At 39.6% G+C, this 14,972-nt stretch overlaps 1 protein-coding gene across 1 annotated transcript; it reads right to left on the bottom strand.

Moving 5' to 3' along the window:
- Positions 1-3,778: 3,778 nt before the first annotated feature.
- LOC120463775 (polyunsaturated fatty acid 5-lipoxygenase) lies at positions 3,779-13,948 on the bottom strand. The gene is made up of 14 exons (XM_039653103.2): positions 13,738-13,948; positions 11,926-12,124; positions 8,069-8,150; positions 7,720-7,842; positions 7,419-7,525; positions 7,105-7,277; positions 6,851-6,997; positions 6,565-6,762; positions 6,271-6,357; positions 5,900-6,069; positions 5,039-5,151; positions 4,300-4,400; positions 4,050-4,220; positions 3,779-3,960 (listed from the first exon to the last, which is right to left on the bottom strand). Exons 1-14 carry the CDS (start codon positions 13,885-13,887, stop codon positions 3,781-3,783), a joined length of 2,001 nt encoding a protein of 666 aa, XP_039509037.2. The 5' UTR covers positions 13,888-13,948; the 3' UTR covers positions 3,779-3,780.
- Between the last annotated feature and the right edge of the window lie 1,024 nt (positions 13,949-14,972).

Genomic DNA, 14,972 nt, shown 5'->3' with positions numbered 1-14,972 from the left:
CGCCGAGATATTTGCGATTTTTCTCCCGAGCTCGTGGCGCCATTTCAGAGCGCGGCCGACGGTTTACAGCTAATATCTCCGTAAATACTCCACCAAAAATGACGAAACGCATATGGTTTGATGGTATGATTTTTCGCCGAGATATTTGCCCAACACTCAGGATGAGCTCAAGGCCGATATCGAAGTATCCTGGGCCTCCATAACACCTCAGCAGTGCCACAGGCTGATTGCCTCCATGCCACGCCGCATTGAAGCAGTCATGCAAAATTATTCCCGACCGAGGCCTATTGATTGCATAATAACTGAACATAATTATTAGAAGGTTGACTTTATTTGTATTAAAACACTTCTTTTATTGGATGGTCAGATGAAATATGCTCATTTTTTGAGATAGCAATTTTGGGTTTTCATGAGCTGTATGCCCAAAATCATTAGTATTAAAACAATAAAAGACCTGAAATATTTCAGTTGGTGTGCAATGAATCTAAAATATATTAAAGTTTAATTTTTATCAATATTACATTATGGAAAATAATGAACTTTATCACAATATTCTAATTTTTTTAGAAGGACCTGTACAACTCATCTGGTATCACAAATTATCATTCCAGGTTCAATAAAAAATTAGAGTTATGTTAAATGCTCAATATTAGGGCTGCACAATATTGAAAACCTTAAATAAAATATTTTGTTTATCTGCTGCTATTTATTTAGAGGAGTGAATTTGCATTGAAAATTATAAACAAATTACAAGCATATATAAATTCAAAAGAAGAAAAATACAATTGAAATAAGTAGTGCATGATGTTTTTTTAGGAAAATCTAACTTATCAGGTACGGAAATTGAATTATCGAATGTAAAATAAGTCTTTACTGAGGTACAGCCTCTCCCTACTCTTATATAATTATAAACAACCAGCCTGAAAAACACATGTTGTGTGAAGACTGTTTAAAACACCCCTCCTAATCCTCACAGAATTTGCAAGACAATGTCTACAATAGTGTGTGTAATTCATTACCGTCAACAGAACCGATAACATCTGAGCTTATCGATACTGCAGTCATCCTTAATTTGGCCCCAGGGCCCATTTAATGTTTAATTCCGGGTTTCGGACCTGCTATCCCTATGTATGGGTGAGTTCATATGGGTGAAGGCCTGTTGTGTTCGGTCTCTTGGTTTGTGGTAGTGGCAGCTATTGTGAAACTCACCTTCCGTCATCATGTACTAAGTGTGGATGGCATCAAGATCTTGTCCTGAAGAATCACATGGTCAAATGATTGATATCTCATCTGGTAACAAGAGCATAGCCATAACTTTAAAAACTCTAATGATATCTTTACCCCCTGATAATGTATTGTGGATATACATACATTTTAGAGTATGAGCCATGAGTAAACTGGACAGATGTTTGTGAAAAATAGTTGTCGACCCCCTGAATTCAGCATTTGAAAATAAAAAAAAAATTCAGTATTTATCAGAAAAAACTACATAAAAAATACCTTTGAGTTGGACAGTATGGTGTCTGTCTCATTGGCCAACATAATTAAAAACACACCTAGAGAAAAAAATATTTATACCAATGACCATTATCCTGTTATAATAGTTAAATGAATTATTATAACTGTGACCATTATAAGTTATAGGCGTTTGTTCCTCCTCATGAAGAGTTTAGCACTAACACACCTGCCTGTAAGTTCTCATTGATCCTAATGACCTTGATTATCTGACTCAGGTGTGTTTAATTAGGGCTGGAGATAAAATGGGACACCCCTGCCAGTGCTCGCTTTTGATATTGAAGCATTAATAGAAAAATAAATGTAAAAAATAGATTTTAACAATACTATATTCATAGTTACAATAATTTGTGCTCAGCAGCTTAAAAAAAGTGAATCGTATTGTGTTTAGTATATTAACATTCTTCAATGTGACTGTACAACTGAATTGACTCGTTCTTGACTAACATCATGTTTTCTTTTTCAGATTTCAGAGAGCCCAAAGGAAAAGAGGCAGAAGTCAAATCTCAGTGAGAGGCCAGTGAGATTGAAGACCTTATTTCAATGGTCCTTAAATTTGCCCCTCACAGGCATTTAAAATGATAAGCAATCATGTCAGTTTTGTTTAAATTAGGGCTGTGCAAAAATTAATTGCGATTAATTGCATCCAAAATAAAAGTCTGTGTTTACATAATATATTTGTGTGTGCTGTATATAATTATTTTGTATATATAAAAACACACACATGCATGTATATATTTAAGAAAATGTGTTATTCATATATAAAATATTTATATTTATATAATATAGATTATGTATTTGTATATATATATACAGAATTTAAGCGCAAATAATTCTTAAATATATACATGCATGCATAGGTATTTATATATACAAAATAATTATATACAGCACACACAAATATATTATGTAAACACAGACTTTTATTTTGGATGCGATTAATCGAAATTAATTTTTGCACAGCCCTAGTTTAAATTTTAAATCTACATAATGCAAAACCAATTTTTCTCATGTCTTTTTTGACATGGTTTATAGGCTGATATTAGTTTTAGCGACATCTACTGATGAGTGGCTTGGAAACTTGGAAAGTATAATTACTAGTTGAGTGTAAATTATTGGTGAAGTGAAATATCATATCATCAGTCTAATCAGCAAAACTTTATTATTGCACACACCACTGATTTGCAGTTTTGAAAACTAACGATAGGGTTGTATTAAGGACATGTTTGCATAATGTTGTAGACACAGGCGATCCTAAAAGAGTCAAAAAGTCGAGACAGGACCCATCGTCAGTTTCTTTGTCCACCACTCTAGTTTATCCAAAACAAAATAGAAAATAGACTCAATACCGGATTTTTTCTTTTAAGGCTTGCAAGTGACTTTAGTTGTTTCATAGAAGTATAATTTTTATGATTATTATTATTTTTTTTGCAGTAAAACTAGGGCAAGTTAAAAACATTATACAAATGTTTAGTAATTGTTGTAGTAACTGCCTTGCAAATAAATTAATAGCTTTTTTTAAAATAACAACTATGGCTGCTAAAATTTATTAATTTACCGGTCATCGGCACACAATTCTTAACTGCACTACAGTTTCATGTTCACCATACACCAGTTTCATGTTCACCATACACCAGTTTCATGTTCACCATACACCAGTTTCATGTTCACCATACACCAGTTTCATGTTCACCATACACCAGTTTCATGTTCACCACCAACCAGTTTCATGTTCACCATACACCAGTTTCATGTTCACCATACACCAGTTTCATGTTCACCATATACCAGTTTCATCTTCACCATACACCAGTTTCATCTTCACCATACACCAGTTTCATGTTCACCGTGTGTAAATGTAAATTTAGTTTAATATAGCCTATGAACGTTTGCGGAACGTTGTGGGAATGATCCGGGAATGTTCCCATAAAGTTTCCAGAACATTCCGTTTACCTTAAGGGAACATTCTATTTACGTTAAGAAAACTTTCCTGGATTATCAATAGGGAAAATTCTTGGGAACGTTCTGGAATCCAAAAACTAACATTCCCAGAATATAAAATTGTTAGCTGGGTCTAAGTTTTCATCCAGACTAGCATTTTTTTATTTTTTTTTACTAAAAATCCTTGCAGTTACTGTAGTATTTATTTTGTTGGTTGTGACATGTTGTGAAATAGCCCAGTTAAGTTTTTCTCTGCCTTTTATATATATATATTGGATAAAATTGCTGCAAAAAGGGTTTGCTGACTTCTCCACCGACGTCCTCTCAGATGGCCACACTGTTGGGGATTCGGTCTGGAGACAGATACCAATAGGGCACTTGCAAATTCTCATTTCGGCTCTTGATGACTTTGGTCACTTCGGCTAATTTCTTGTGGAAAGTCTTGGTGGCTTCCACGACCGGTTGTTCAGTGAAGTACATATCTGGATAGTTGCCTAAAAATATCTGGAGAAGATTTACACAAAATCAAAACATTGCATCAACAAATTTATAGGAGCTTGTGCAAACTAGTTTTGAAGACTCAGTCATCAAACCTCGTTGTCCTGGAACTGACTGAGGGCCCAAACTGCTCCTAGATGCCAAGAGGAACGTCCACGGTCCGGCAGACTCTCCATGATGTACTTCATATCCACCTGGCCCTTCTGAGCGGGAGGGGGCTTCCGCATGGTGGACGGGCTGTTTGGGATCCAGGACAACCAGTCATACTGGAACCCAGGACAGACACACAGATATATCAGCCTATGGATAGTTCATATTCATCCTGAAAAGTGTGTGTGAACGCACCTGTCCAAAGTTGACCGCAGCGTGTTGTGCTGAAGCTGTGAAAATCACAACAGTCAGGAACTCGATCAACTGCTCCTGAGTTTTCAGAGACTCCGGGAACTCTGTGAACATTGGATTACCCGTGTATACATTTAAGAGTGGTGTAAGCAATGCACATGCTAGCATGCAAACCCAGACACCCCTGACACTCTTAAGGAGGGATTTAAGTTGAAACTGTTTACTATTTATTTGTTGTTTTGGAAGCAGTATGGATACGTGTGTTCTCTGTAGTGATGGGAGAAATTAAGTGTTTTGAAACATTGAATCGGTTGCACCACTTGCTTCACAAAATGATTTGAAGCGCTCGAAATGGCACACTGGTGACCTCTGCTGGTCAAAACAGTGTAATTGCTCCAAATTCAAACATGTATAAAAACACCTTTAACAAACCAACTACAAATATTTTAAGATAATCTATTGAATGTAATTAGCCAACCATCTAATAAGGTAAGAATAAGTTTATAAAGTACTCCCCTCAAGGTCAGAACTTTTATTTTTGTTATTTTCGCCAGGTCCCCTGGGACAAGACAGGAGAGCTCGTGATTGCTTGATAAGGTTGTTTTTTTTACCCATAATTTCTCTTGTTATCCCCTCGTCATGTAAGAATTGGGGGCTCGTCCGGGATTTAAGTCCGTGATTTGAGGAGGTAACACGTTATCCCTCACACATTTACATTTAAGTTAAATGATCATGTACTCACCACAATTCTTCAGACCAGAGAAGCAAACATCCTGGACAAACGCTTGAACCTCCTTGTCTTTCTGAACCGCCTCATCACTGCCATAGCAGATCTTCACCACATCCGAAACAAAACTGGAGGAAGATCAAGTTAAATGATGGATCAGCAAATGTAAAAATACATCTTGGTGAATCTTTTTTGTTCTTAGTTTTTCATTCTCACTATTAGCATTTGAACTAGGGATGTAATATTTTCGTTTAAAAAAAATTAACTGAACCAAACTGCTCTTGGCTGACTAACTTTTGTAACTTAAATAAGGATTCATCTACATTTAAAGTTTGATTATTTATTCTTATTTTATTATTTTCTGTGTCTTTAATAATGTTTGAAATTTATATTAGTTAGGTTTTTTGCTGTGAAATCAACTGGAATAAAGGAATGTGAAATTACACTGGTATATTCCCAGACAACAAACTGACATTGAATCAACGTGGAAACGACGTCTCTCATGAGATCGAAACAACGTTGATTTTGCTCATCGAATTAACGTTGAACCAACGTCAGACGCGGCATTCTTCAAAGCTAAATGAAAATCGAAAATTGGTTTGCTTTCATAATGTTGAAACAACGTTGATTTTCCGTTAGTTTTGAAAGAATGACGTGTCTGACGTTGGTTCAACGTTAATTCGATGAGCAAAACAATGTCAGATCAACGTTGTTTCGATGTCATATTTCCACGTTGATTCAATGTCAGTTTGCTATCTGGGTTTAAAACTTTGTTGTCATAACCTATTACAATACAAGAACATTCAAAACCGTGACCCTAAAACCAATCGTGAGTAATTCGAACTGTTCCACCCCTAATTTTATCCCTGTGTATACCTTTTCACTGCGTCCCAGATCATCATGCCATCGTCTCTGTAGTAGTAGTTGGGCAGATCTTCCACTCCTCGAGCTCTTATGGACTCAGGGAAGCACAGAGACTTATAGGTTAAAGTCTTCATGGCCTTTTGAATCACTTCCACAACTGCAGTTCCACCAGTGGCGTTAGCCTTTGAAATACAAGGACACTAGTCAATCTTTGAGTCTCAGACTTCATTTTTGTAAATGCGTCTACAAAACAGAAGCCACAGCCTACAGCTAGATGGCTGAATATCAAATCAAAGACTGTCCCTCTTCAGACCTCAAAGTAACGTGAAAGAACCAGGAATAAACATGAAAAGAAAAACTGTGGAACTGTTTATATGGGGTACCTTATCAAAGATCCCATCTTTACTGATGAGTTTTTCACGAGCCGAAGTGTTGATGGCGATGGTGAAACGGACGTGAGGTATCAGTAACTGTGAGGAGAAAATAAAAGCTTTCTATAATCTGCAAGACAAGGGTCTTCAATAAAGCAATAAAGCAATACCCTTAGCCGTATGTGGTATCATCCCTGTGGTGAACACGTGCCTTTTTTCTTTTATAGCAAAAGCAATATGATAAAGGTTGTTCAATAAGTACTTGGACTTATTGACAGTTATAGTACGAAGAAAGCGGATGGCTACCTTGTACACAGGATGGACTGCAGCGAGCTGTCTGTACATGGCAATGGCAAAAACCTCCGATGTCAGATGTGTCCTGAGAAGGTGTGTGACCAGCTGGTGGACGTTAAAGTCGGAGGATTTCACCCACATCTTGGCTAGCATCCAGTCGTGGCGATTATCGCTCGGGAGAAAGACCGTGTTCGCCTCCCCACGACTGAGCTGTTTCACATCAAGTAAACGAACAGAATGTTTGGTAAAAACTCCAAGCACTAACTTTATATATTTTCATATTTTGAAGTACAGGCACCTGAATGGCGATCGGCATGATTTGATTCTGGCTGTTCTTGTACAGCAGGCAGAAGGGAGCAGCCAAATACTGCTGGGTATTGGGGTCTGTGTCATTGGCTCGCACTCCCTCCAGTATCGCATAGTCTACGATGTAGATGTTTCCTGCCTGTTTTAGAGAGCCATTTAGTGTTGGAGCCATTGAATAATAATAATGGGAATTTCATCCAGAATTGACCACTGCAACCTTACGATCGACACCACTTATTTTCTGACCTTTAACTCCTCCTGTAGAGTGAGACCTCTATCCAGGGAGCCTTTCACCATCTCCTGTGTGACTGCAAACCCATCAGGAAGATTCGTGCACTTACTGATCATCACAGGATTGCAGCCGTTTAGGAGCTGATAGCCAAACAAGAAGTCCTTTTCCCAGTTGTGCATCACATATTCTGTCGAAGGGAATAATGAAGTCAGCTGCCAGTGTGATTTTGGTTGTTTATTTTTGCATTCCAATTATTTGCAAAATGTAGAATTTAGCTCATTTGTGTATAGTTAGAAATTATATATTTTTTCTCCAAGGCATTTCAAACCTGAAACAGGGTTCTTGATTATCGTAAATATTTCTTGAAAATCTGCAAGATCTTTCCAAGAGTGCTGGAACAAACTCTTAAGTTTGTTAAGACCAAGATTCGCAATCCTGAAAGAGATCATGGCAAAATAAAAATAATAATAATAAATACAGCTGAATGCTCATAATTAGATTTTCAATGTTCAGTTTCAGCTACAATTGTTTCTCCTGGTTAAGCAGTCAAACTGTTTGACAGAAAAACAACAACATGCATATTTGTTAGGGATACATGCAAATGGGTGAACACAAACTGTATAACCTACGCTGTAGCGAAGTTTACATTGAAGTCCATAGTTTTTTCAGCTTCAAACTGAACATCAACAGGAAGTTCATTGCTTGAGTTGGCGTCTATGCTCATGGGGAAACCAGGCTGCCACTCCTTCCACCTTCAAGAACAGGCAACATTAGCCTTTCAGATATTGGACTGAGAATTATATTTGGTGATACACCAAGTTTTCCCTCTGGTATAAGTGAAATTACAATATAAGTGTAAGCATTTTTAAACTGTAAATATGAAAAACTGCCAACTGAATCATCTAGAGGAAAATAAAGACAAAATTTACACCACTAAGTGATTGAATATTGTCCAGGATTGTAACTGTAGCCTCGAACCTGAAAAGTTGTTGTCTGGATTCCAGTTCTGTGCGTCTCTGTTCTTTTAGCAAACTGGTTTTATCATCCTGAGGCAATTGAGCTAAAGGAACACACACAAATGAAAGTCAAGTCAGGTCAAGTCAAATATATTTATTTAGCGCTTATCACAATACAGATTGTCTCAAAGCTGCTTCACAGTATCAATAAAAAAAAGACATCCAATTTTGGTAGAGCTGATCAATGGTATGATGTGTCATTTAATTTGAATATCCCCAACTGAGCAAGCCAAAGGCAACAGTGGCAAGGAACCGAAAAACTCCATCAAAGGACCCAATGGTGTCCTAAAACTCCATCAGGTGACCCAATGGTGTCCTAAAACTCCATCAAGGGACCCAATGGTGTCCTAAAACTCCATCAGGTGACCCAATGGTGTCCTAAAACTCCATCAAGGGACCCAATGGTGTCCTAAAACTCCATCAGGTGACCCAATGGTGTCCTAAAACTCCATCAGGTGACCCAATGGTGTCCTAAAACTCCATCAGGTGACCCAATGGTGTCCTAAAACTCCATCAGATGACCCAATGGTGTCCTAAAACTCCATCAAGTGTCCTAAAAGTGTCCTAAAACTCCATCAGGTGACCTAATGGTGTCCTAAAACTCCATCAGGTGACCCAATGGTGTCCTAAAACTCCATCAGGCGACCCAATGGTGTCCTAAAACTCCATCAGATGACCCAATGGTGTCCTAAAACTCCATCAGGTGACTTAATGGTGTCCTAAAACTCCATCAGGTGACCCAATGGTGTCCTAAAACTCCATCAGGTGACCCAATGGTGTCCTAAAACTCCATCAGATGACCCAATGGTGTCCTAAAACGCCATCAAGTGACCCAATGGTGTCCTAAAACTCCATCAGGTGACCCAATGGTGTCCTAAAACTCCATCAGGTGACTTAATGGTGTCCTAAAACTCCATCAGGTGACCCAATGGTGTCCTAAAACTCCATCAGATGACCCAATGGTGTCCTAAAACTCCATCAGGTGACCCAATGGTGTCCTAAAACGCCATCAAGTGACCCAATGGTGTCCTAAAACTCCATCAGATGACCCAATGGTGTCCTAAAACTCCATCAAGTGTCCTAAAAGTGTCCTAAAACTCCATCAGGTGACCTAATGGTGTCCTAAAACTCCATCAGGTGACCCAATGGTGTCCTAAAACTCCATCAGGTGACCCAATGGTGTCCTAAAACTCCATCAGATGACCCAATGGTGTCCTAAAACTCCATCAGGTGACTTAATGGTGTCCTAAAACTCCATCAGGTGACCCAATGGTGTCCTAAAACTCCATCAGGTGACCCAATGGTGTCCTAAAACTCCATCAGATGACCCAATGGTGTCCTAAAACGCCATCAAGTGACCCAATGGTGTCCTAAAACTCCATCAGGTGACCCAATGGTGTCCTAAAACTCCATCAGGTGACTTAATGGTGTCCTAAAACTCCATCAGATGACCCAATGGTGTCCTAAAACTCCATCAGGTGACCCAATGGTGTCCTAAAACTCCATCAGGCGACCCAATGGTGTCCTAAAACTCCATCAGATGACCCAATGGTGTCCTAAAACTCCATCAGGTGACTTAATGGTGTCCTAAAACTCCATCAGGTGACCCAATGGTGTCCTAAAACTCCATCAGGTGACCCAATGGTGTCCTAAAACTCCATCAGATGACCCAATGGTGTCCTAAAACGCCATCAAGTGACCCAATGGTGTCCTAAAACGCCATCAGGTGACCTAATGGTGTCCTAAAACTCCATCAGGTGACCCAATGGTGTCCTAAAACTCCATCAGGCGACCCAATGGTGTCCTAAAACTCCATCAGATGACCCAATGGTGTCCTAAAACTCCATCAGGTGACTTAATGGTGTCCTAAAACTCCATCAGGTGACCCAATGGTGTCCTAAAACTCCATCAGGTGACCCAATGGTGTCCTAAAACTCCATCAGATGACCCAATGGTGTCCTAAAACGCCATCAAGTGACCCAATGGTGTCCTAAAACTCCATCAGGTGACCCAATGGTGTCCTAAAACTCCATCAGGTGACTTAATGGTGTCCTAAAACTCCATCAGGTGACCCAATGGTGTCCTAAAACTCCATCAGATGACCCAATGGTGTCCTAAAACTCCATCAGGTGACCCAATGGTGTCCTAAAACGCCATCAAGTGACCCAATGGTGTCCTAAAACTCCATCAGATGACCCAATGGTGTCCTAAAACTCCATCAAGTGTCCTAAAAGTGTCCTAAAACTCCATCAGGTGACCTAATGGTGTCCTAAAACTCCATCAGGTGACCCAATGGTGTCCTAAAACTCCATCAGGTGACCCAATGGTGTCCTAAAACTCCATCAGATGACCCAATGGTGTCCTAAAACTCCATCAGGTGACTTAATGGTGTCCTAAAACTCCATCAGGTGACCCAATGGTGTCCTAAAACTCCATCAGGTGACCCAATGGTGTCCTAAAACTCCATCAGATGACCCAATGGTGTCCTAAAACGCCATCAAGTGACCCAATGGTGTCCTAAAACTCCATCAGGTGACCCAATGGTGTCCTAAAACTCCATCAGGTGACTTAATGGTGTCCTAAAACTCCATCAGATGACCCAATGGTGTCCTAAAACTCCATCAGGTGACCCAATGGTGTCCTAAAACGCCATCAAGTGACCCAATGGTGTCCTAAAACTCCATCAGATGACCCAATGGTGTCCTAAAACTCCATCAGGTGACTTAATGGTGTCCTAAAACTCCATCAGGTGACCCAATGGTGTCCTAAAACTCCATCAGATGACCCAATGGTGTCCTAAAACTCCATCAGGTGACTTAATGGTGTCCTAAAACTCCATCAGGTGACCCAATGGTGTCCTAAAACTCCATCAGATGACCCAATGGTGTCCTAAAACTCCATCAGGTGACCCAATGGTGTCCTAAAACTCCATCAAGTGACCCAATGGTGTCCTTCAGTCTGTCAGCCAATTCATCAACAAATGCATCTAAAGTTGTTGTCGTCGTAGGATGTCTGTGTATATAATTTAAACGTTGTTTGTATAGTGTGTAACCACACGTTTATAAATATATTTTTAAAGATATTGTATTAAAAACTGCATATATGTTGTTGTTCTGTAAGTTAGCCATCTTCTCACATTTGCCACAGAAGCACCTGTATGACAAGTAAACATGACGCCACAGATCCCTCGCATAAATGCAATTTCGCTTGTACGTAGCAAACTTTATCACAGAATGTGTATGTAGTTTAAAAAAATTGGGCCAGCGTTAGTGTTTGTGTGTATCTGTGTATGTGTGTTGCACATCCATACTTGCAAAAAGACGCGATTACAACTCTACAACTCTAAGTACATAAATGTATCAAATAACCATACCGAGACGTACTGGTCCATTCTCATTTGTGTTTATTCTGCCGGAGTCTCTTCGTGCTATTTATATATTCCGATTCAAACGTACGCTGAATGACATTCAAAACAGCACGTCTCTTAGAACGGCTCTGTCTCTCAGTACCGACTGCCATAGGTATCAAGTTACGCCCTCATCCAAAGGCAGGGCGGGGATATGCAGCTCATTTGCATTTAAGGTGGCATACACCAAAACAGCTCATTTTTAATCAGGCCCCAAAATGACATTTTCAAATGGTTATAATAAATTAACTATGGGGTATTTTGAGCTGAAACTTCACAAATACATTCTGGGGACACCCGAGACCAATATTACATCTTGTAAAAAGGGGCATAATAGGTGCCCTTTAAAGAGCGCGATGGATTGTAGGGCGAAAGTATCTAAGACATGCTTCATTAGTCGGGATAGGACTCACCCGTGCCTTCTCGAAGAACCACTGCATTTTCACTCCCGATCCAGCGATAACAGGGGAAGTCAAAGCGATCTCCAGAGGGTGACGTCACACTGATGCATCTGCAGTACCACTGATCATTGAACACGAAGTTCTCCTTCTCGAGCTTCACCAGCACAATGTCTCCAAGCTTCTCCTTCGCACTGACCTCGATGGGCATCACCTTTAACAACAGCTTCTGTTAGACTAGACATAACCAGAGCCTATGCAATGTGGTGGCCCGTTTCAAAAACCAGTTGGAGCCCAAACTGAGGGTTGTGATTAATTTTTTAATTAATCATAATAACTAACATTTATTTTTCTTGCAGGAACAACTTTCATATGTTTTTGAATCTTAAATGTTTCCAAACCCTTTGGTCGAAACCTCGTGACTTTGAGTGTGTGAGTGTATAGGGGAAATGAAACTAGACGGCTGTCTTGGTTTAAAAACTTGTAAAGTAATCAAGAAAATAGAATTTACTTCTACCTAGTAACAGAAGGGTTTGCCTATGAAGAACAAATCAAATTGTACAAAAATAAAGTAATTTTCGCCACGCTCCTATTCTGTAAAAACTCGTCTCTTTGTGGGACTCTTAGGCGGGGTTAGATTGTGGTCAGGAAACTACTTGATCACTGTGAAGATGGTGAGGGCTGTGAAAATATGAGAAAGCTTCTTTCGAAAGGATATTAGGCTGTCGCCGGATAGGTGAGACAGCGTCAGGAGACCACGGTGTGCAGGCGAAGTCTGCAGAAGAGAGGCTCACTTGTTTCGACGGCGAATCACAGTAAAAAGCTCCGGGACATGTGTACTGTCGCTGAAGGAGTATAAATCTGCCATAAGGGCGAATTCGGGGGTCTATTTAGACTAGGTTACGCCCCCTCTGTGGGCTCTGATGTGGGGCTCCCTCATTGGTCACACGTCAGAGTCGCCCCCGCCATTGGACGTGCAGTTGCTGCAGCAGAGCCTATGAGCGTGTCAGACGTGTGGTGGCGGTCCAGCTGCAAATGCATTTTACATTAGGCTTCAGTAAATCGAGGAAAAGGAGTTTCCCCACTGCGTATAGCAACCCAATACGAAGGGAACTCTAATTCTTGGGCATTTTATTTATGCGGTAAGAATACTGTAACTACGATTCGGCGTCAACGTACTGTACGTGTTCAGAAGCAACTCAACTCAGTATAATATTTTCAGGTGTCAAGCACGCTCGGTTCAACCTAAGTCCGAGTGCGTAGGGGGAAATCTACAAGTACCACAGGTCACTTCTGTTGGTGAAAACATCGGCAACTACCGGACATAACTCAATCACACAGGTTATGTAGCCTACAAAAATTAAAGAATATTTAATTGGGGACGAGACGAATCAAAAATACCGCCCCAATTTTCATGGCAGTCAGGATGCCCTGGTTTTAATTAATCTCATTAGCCATTTTTTTTTTAATAGTATAATATTGTTTTTTTATGATTCTCATTTTCAACAAACATGTAGGTTAAATTAGATGATCTGTCAGATATTGCTGTGAATGAACTGTGAAGGAATTTGTGGAAGCTTTGTAAGGAAAAAGTGGGGTTACAGCAACTTTAAACACCAGTCATCTTTAAGACTGTGATTTCTCAAATTTTTGTGAGGAAACAAAGGTTTTTGATGACACCCACAGTTAAAGGAGAGTGATAATATGTCTGCAAATATTGAGATATCAAGAAATAAATCAATAAATATCATGTTTAAATAGGGATAAACCTTTTCATGTTTTATTTAATTTGAACTGAAATTGAAAGGGGAAGAAAATAATTCTTACCGTTCCTCTTGCCAAATGTTGAAAGAAGGATTCGTCCAGCAGAGTCCGGTCGCTGGATCTCTCCGTGCCCGTCAGCGTCAGGTAAACGTAATCAATGGTCCCAGCATACTCCTGTTTACCAGTAGACACAGAGACTGTGTACGTGAACATTGTGCTCAGATGGGAGGACAAGTATAACTGACTCTCTGCTCTCACAGCTGTGGCTTTGTGAAATTCATTTCTTGATTTGCATATTTTATGGGGGTGTGGTCTATCGAACCAACTTGTGATGACAACTTTGTGATCTTTATCTTATGTTGTTGGCACCAATAATCTACAACTCCTTCAGATTCCAAACTAAAGCCTGATCCAGACAGATGTAGTGGCTGTTAAAGCAATACTAATTAAGATTTTTTTTACCTAAAAATAATGTTTCCAAAATCGTTTCAGCGGTTCATTAAGTCGTAACAGGGTGAAGCATTCTGCCTCGATTTGCGGTCCTTTATCTGCTATAATGTAAGATTGCTAGATTGGGTTGTGTTTCTGTAGTTCTTATGAGACATGAGAAAACTACAAATTTGACTTGCTTTACGTCTTGACTTGCGTTACATTAGTCGTTATTTTGTTTTTCTTCGTTTCTGATGTCGCAATACATCATACATTCATGAAATCATGCAACAAACTCTGCCTTGTCTGTGGACATCGTTCATTTCAAAGCTGCGCTAGGATAAATTATTTACGACAGCGGTAATGGACAATTCTGCTTCAAACCTGTAGGGCGACCGCAGAGGAAAAGTTACTTGGTGTTGCTTTGTCGTTAAAACATTTACAGTGAATGTTTTTCTAGGTTGATCTCTGTTTAATGGAATATACAGTACCAAAGCGTATTGTTTCCAAAAACACATTTGATGTTTCAGTGAAGGAAAAGTATATTCTGCATCTTTGATAAAAAGAACACAAAGAAAAGTTTTAAACATGTTTCCTGTAAGTGTTCTCTCTTCAATGAAATTAACATTTTGGTCTGGAGTTCCCCTCCTGGAATTTATCCAATTTTTCTGACGTCATATGACCTGAGCTCATTGTCTTGTCCCTTTTGGCCAATAAGAATCTGATGAGGAGGTTTTGACCTTGCAAAAAGTGGCTTGTCTGCTTTCTCTAATTCCAGATGCACTTCAAGAAAGATAAGGAAGCCAGCCAGATCATCTGCTCTCACATTTGCTCAGATGGCGAACAGACACATGTTTAGTGTCAGAGCT

The sequence above is a fragment of the Pimephales promelas genome, chromosome 14 (genome assembly GCF_988280905.1).
Source record: "Pimephales promelas chromosome 14, fPimPro1.hap1.1, whole genome shotgun sequence".
NCBI lineage: Eukaryota > Metazoa > Chordata > Actinopteri > Cypriniformes > Leuciscidae > Pimephales > Pimephales promelas.
Note: the sequence above shows the minus strand (reverse complement) of the source record. Positions and strands in the feature narration are given on the sequence as shown.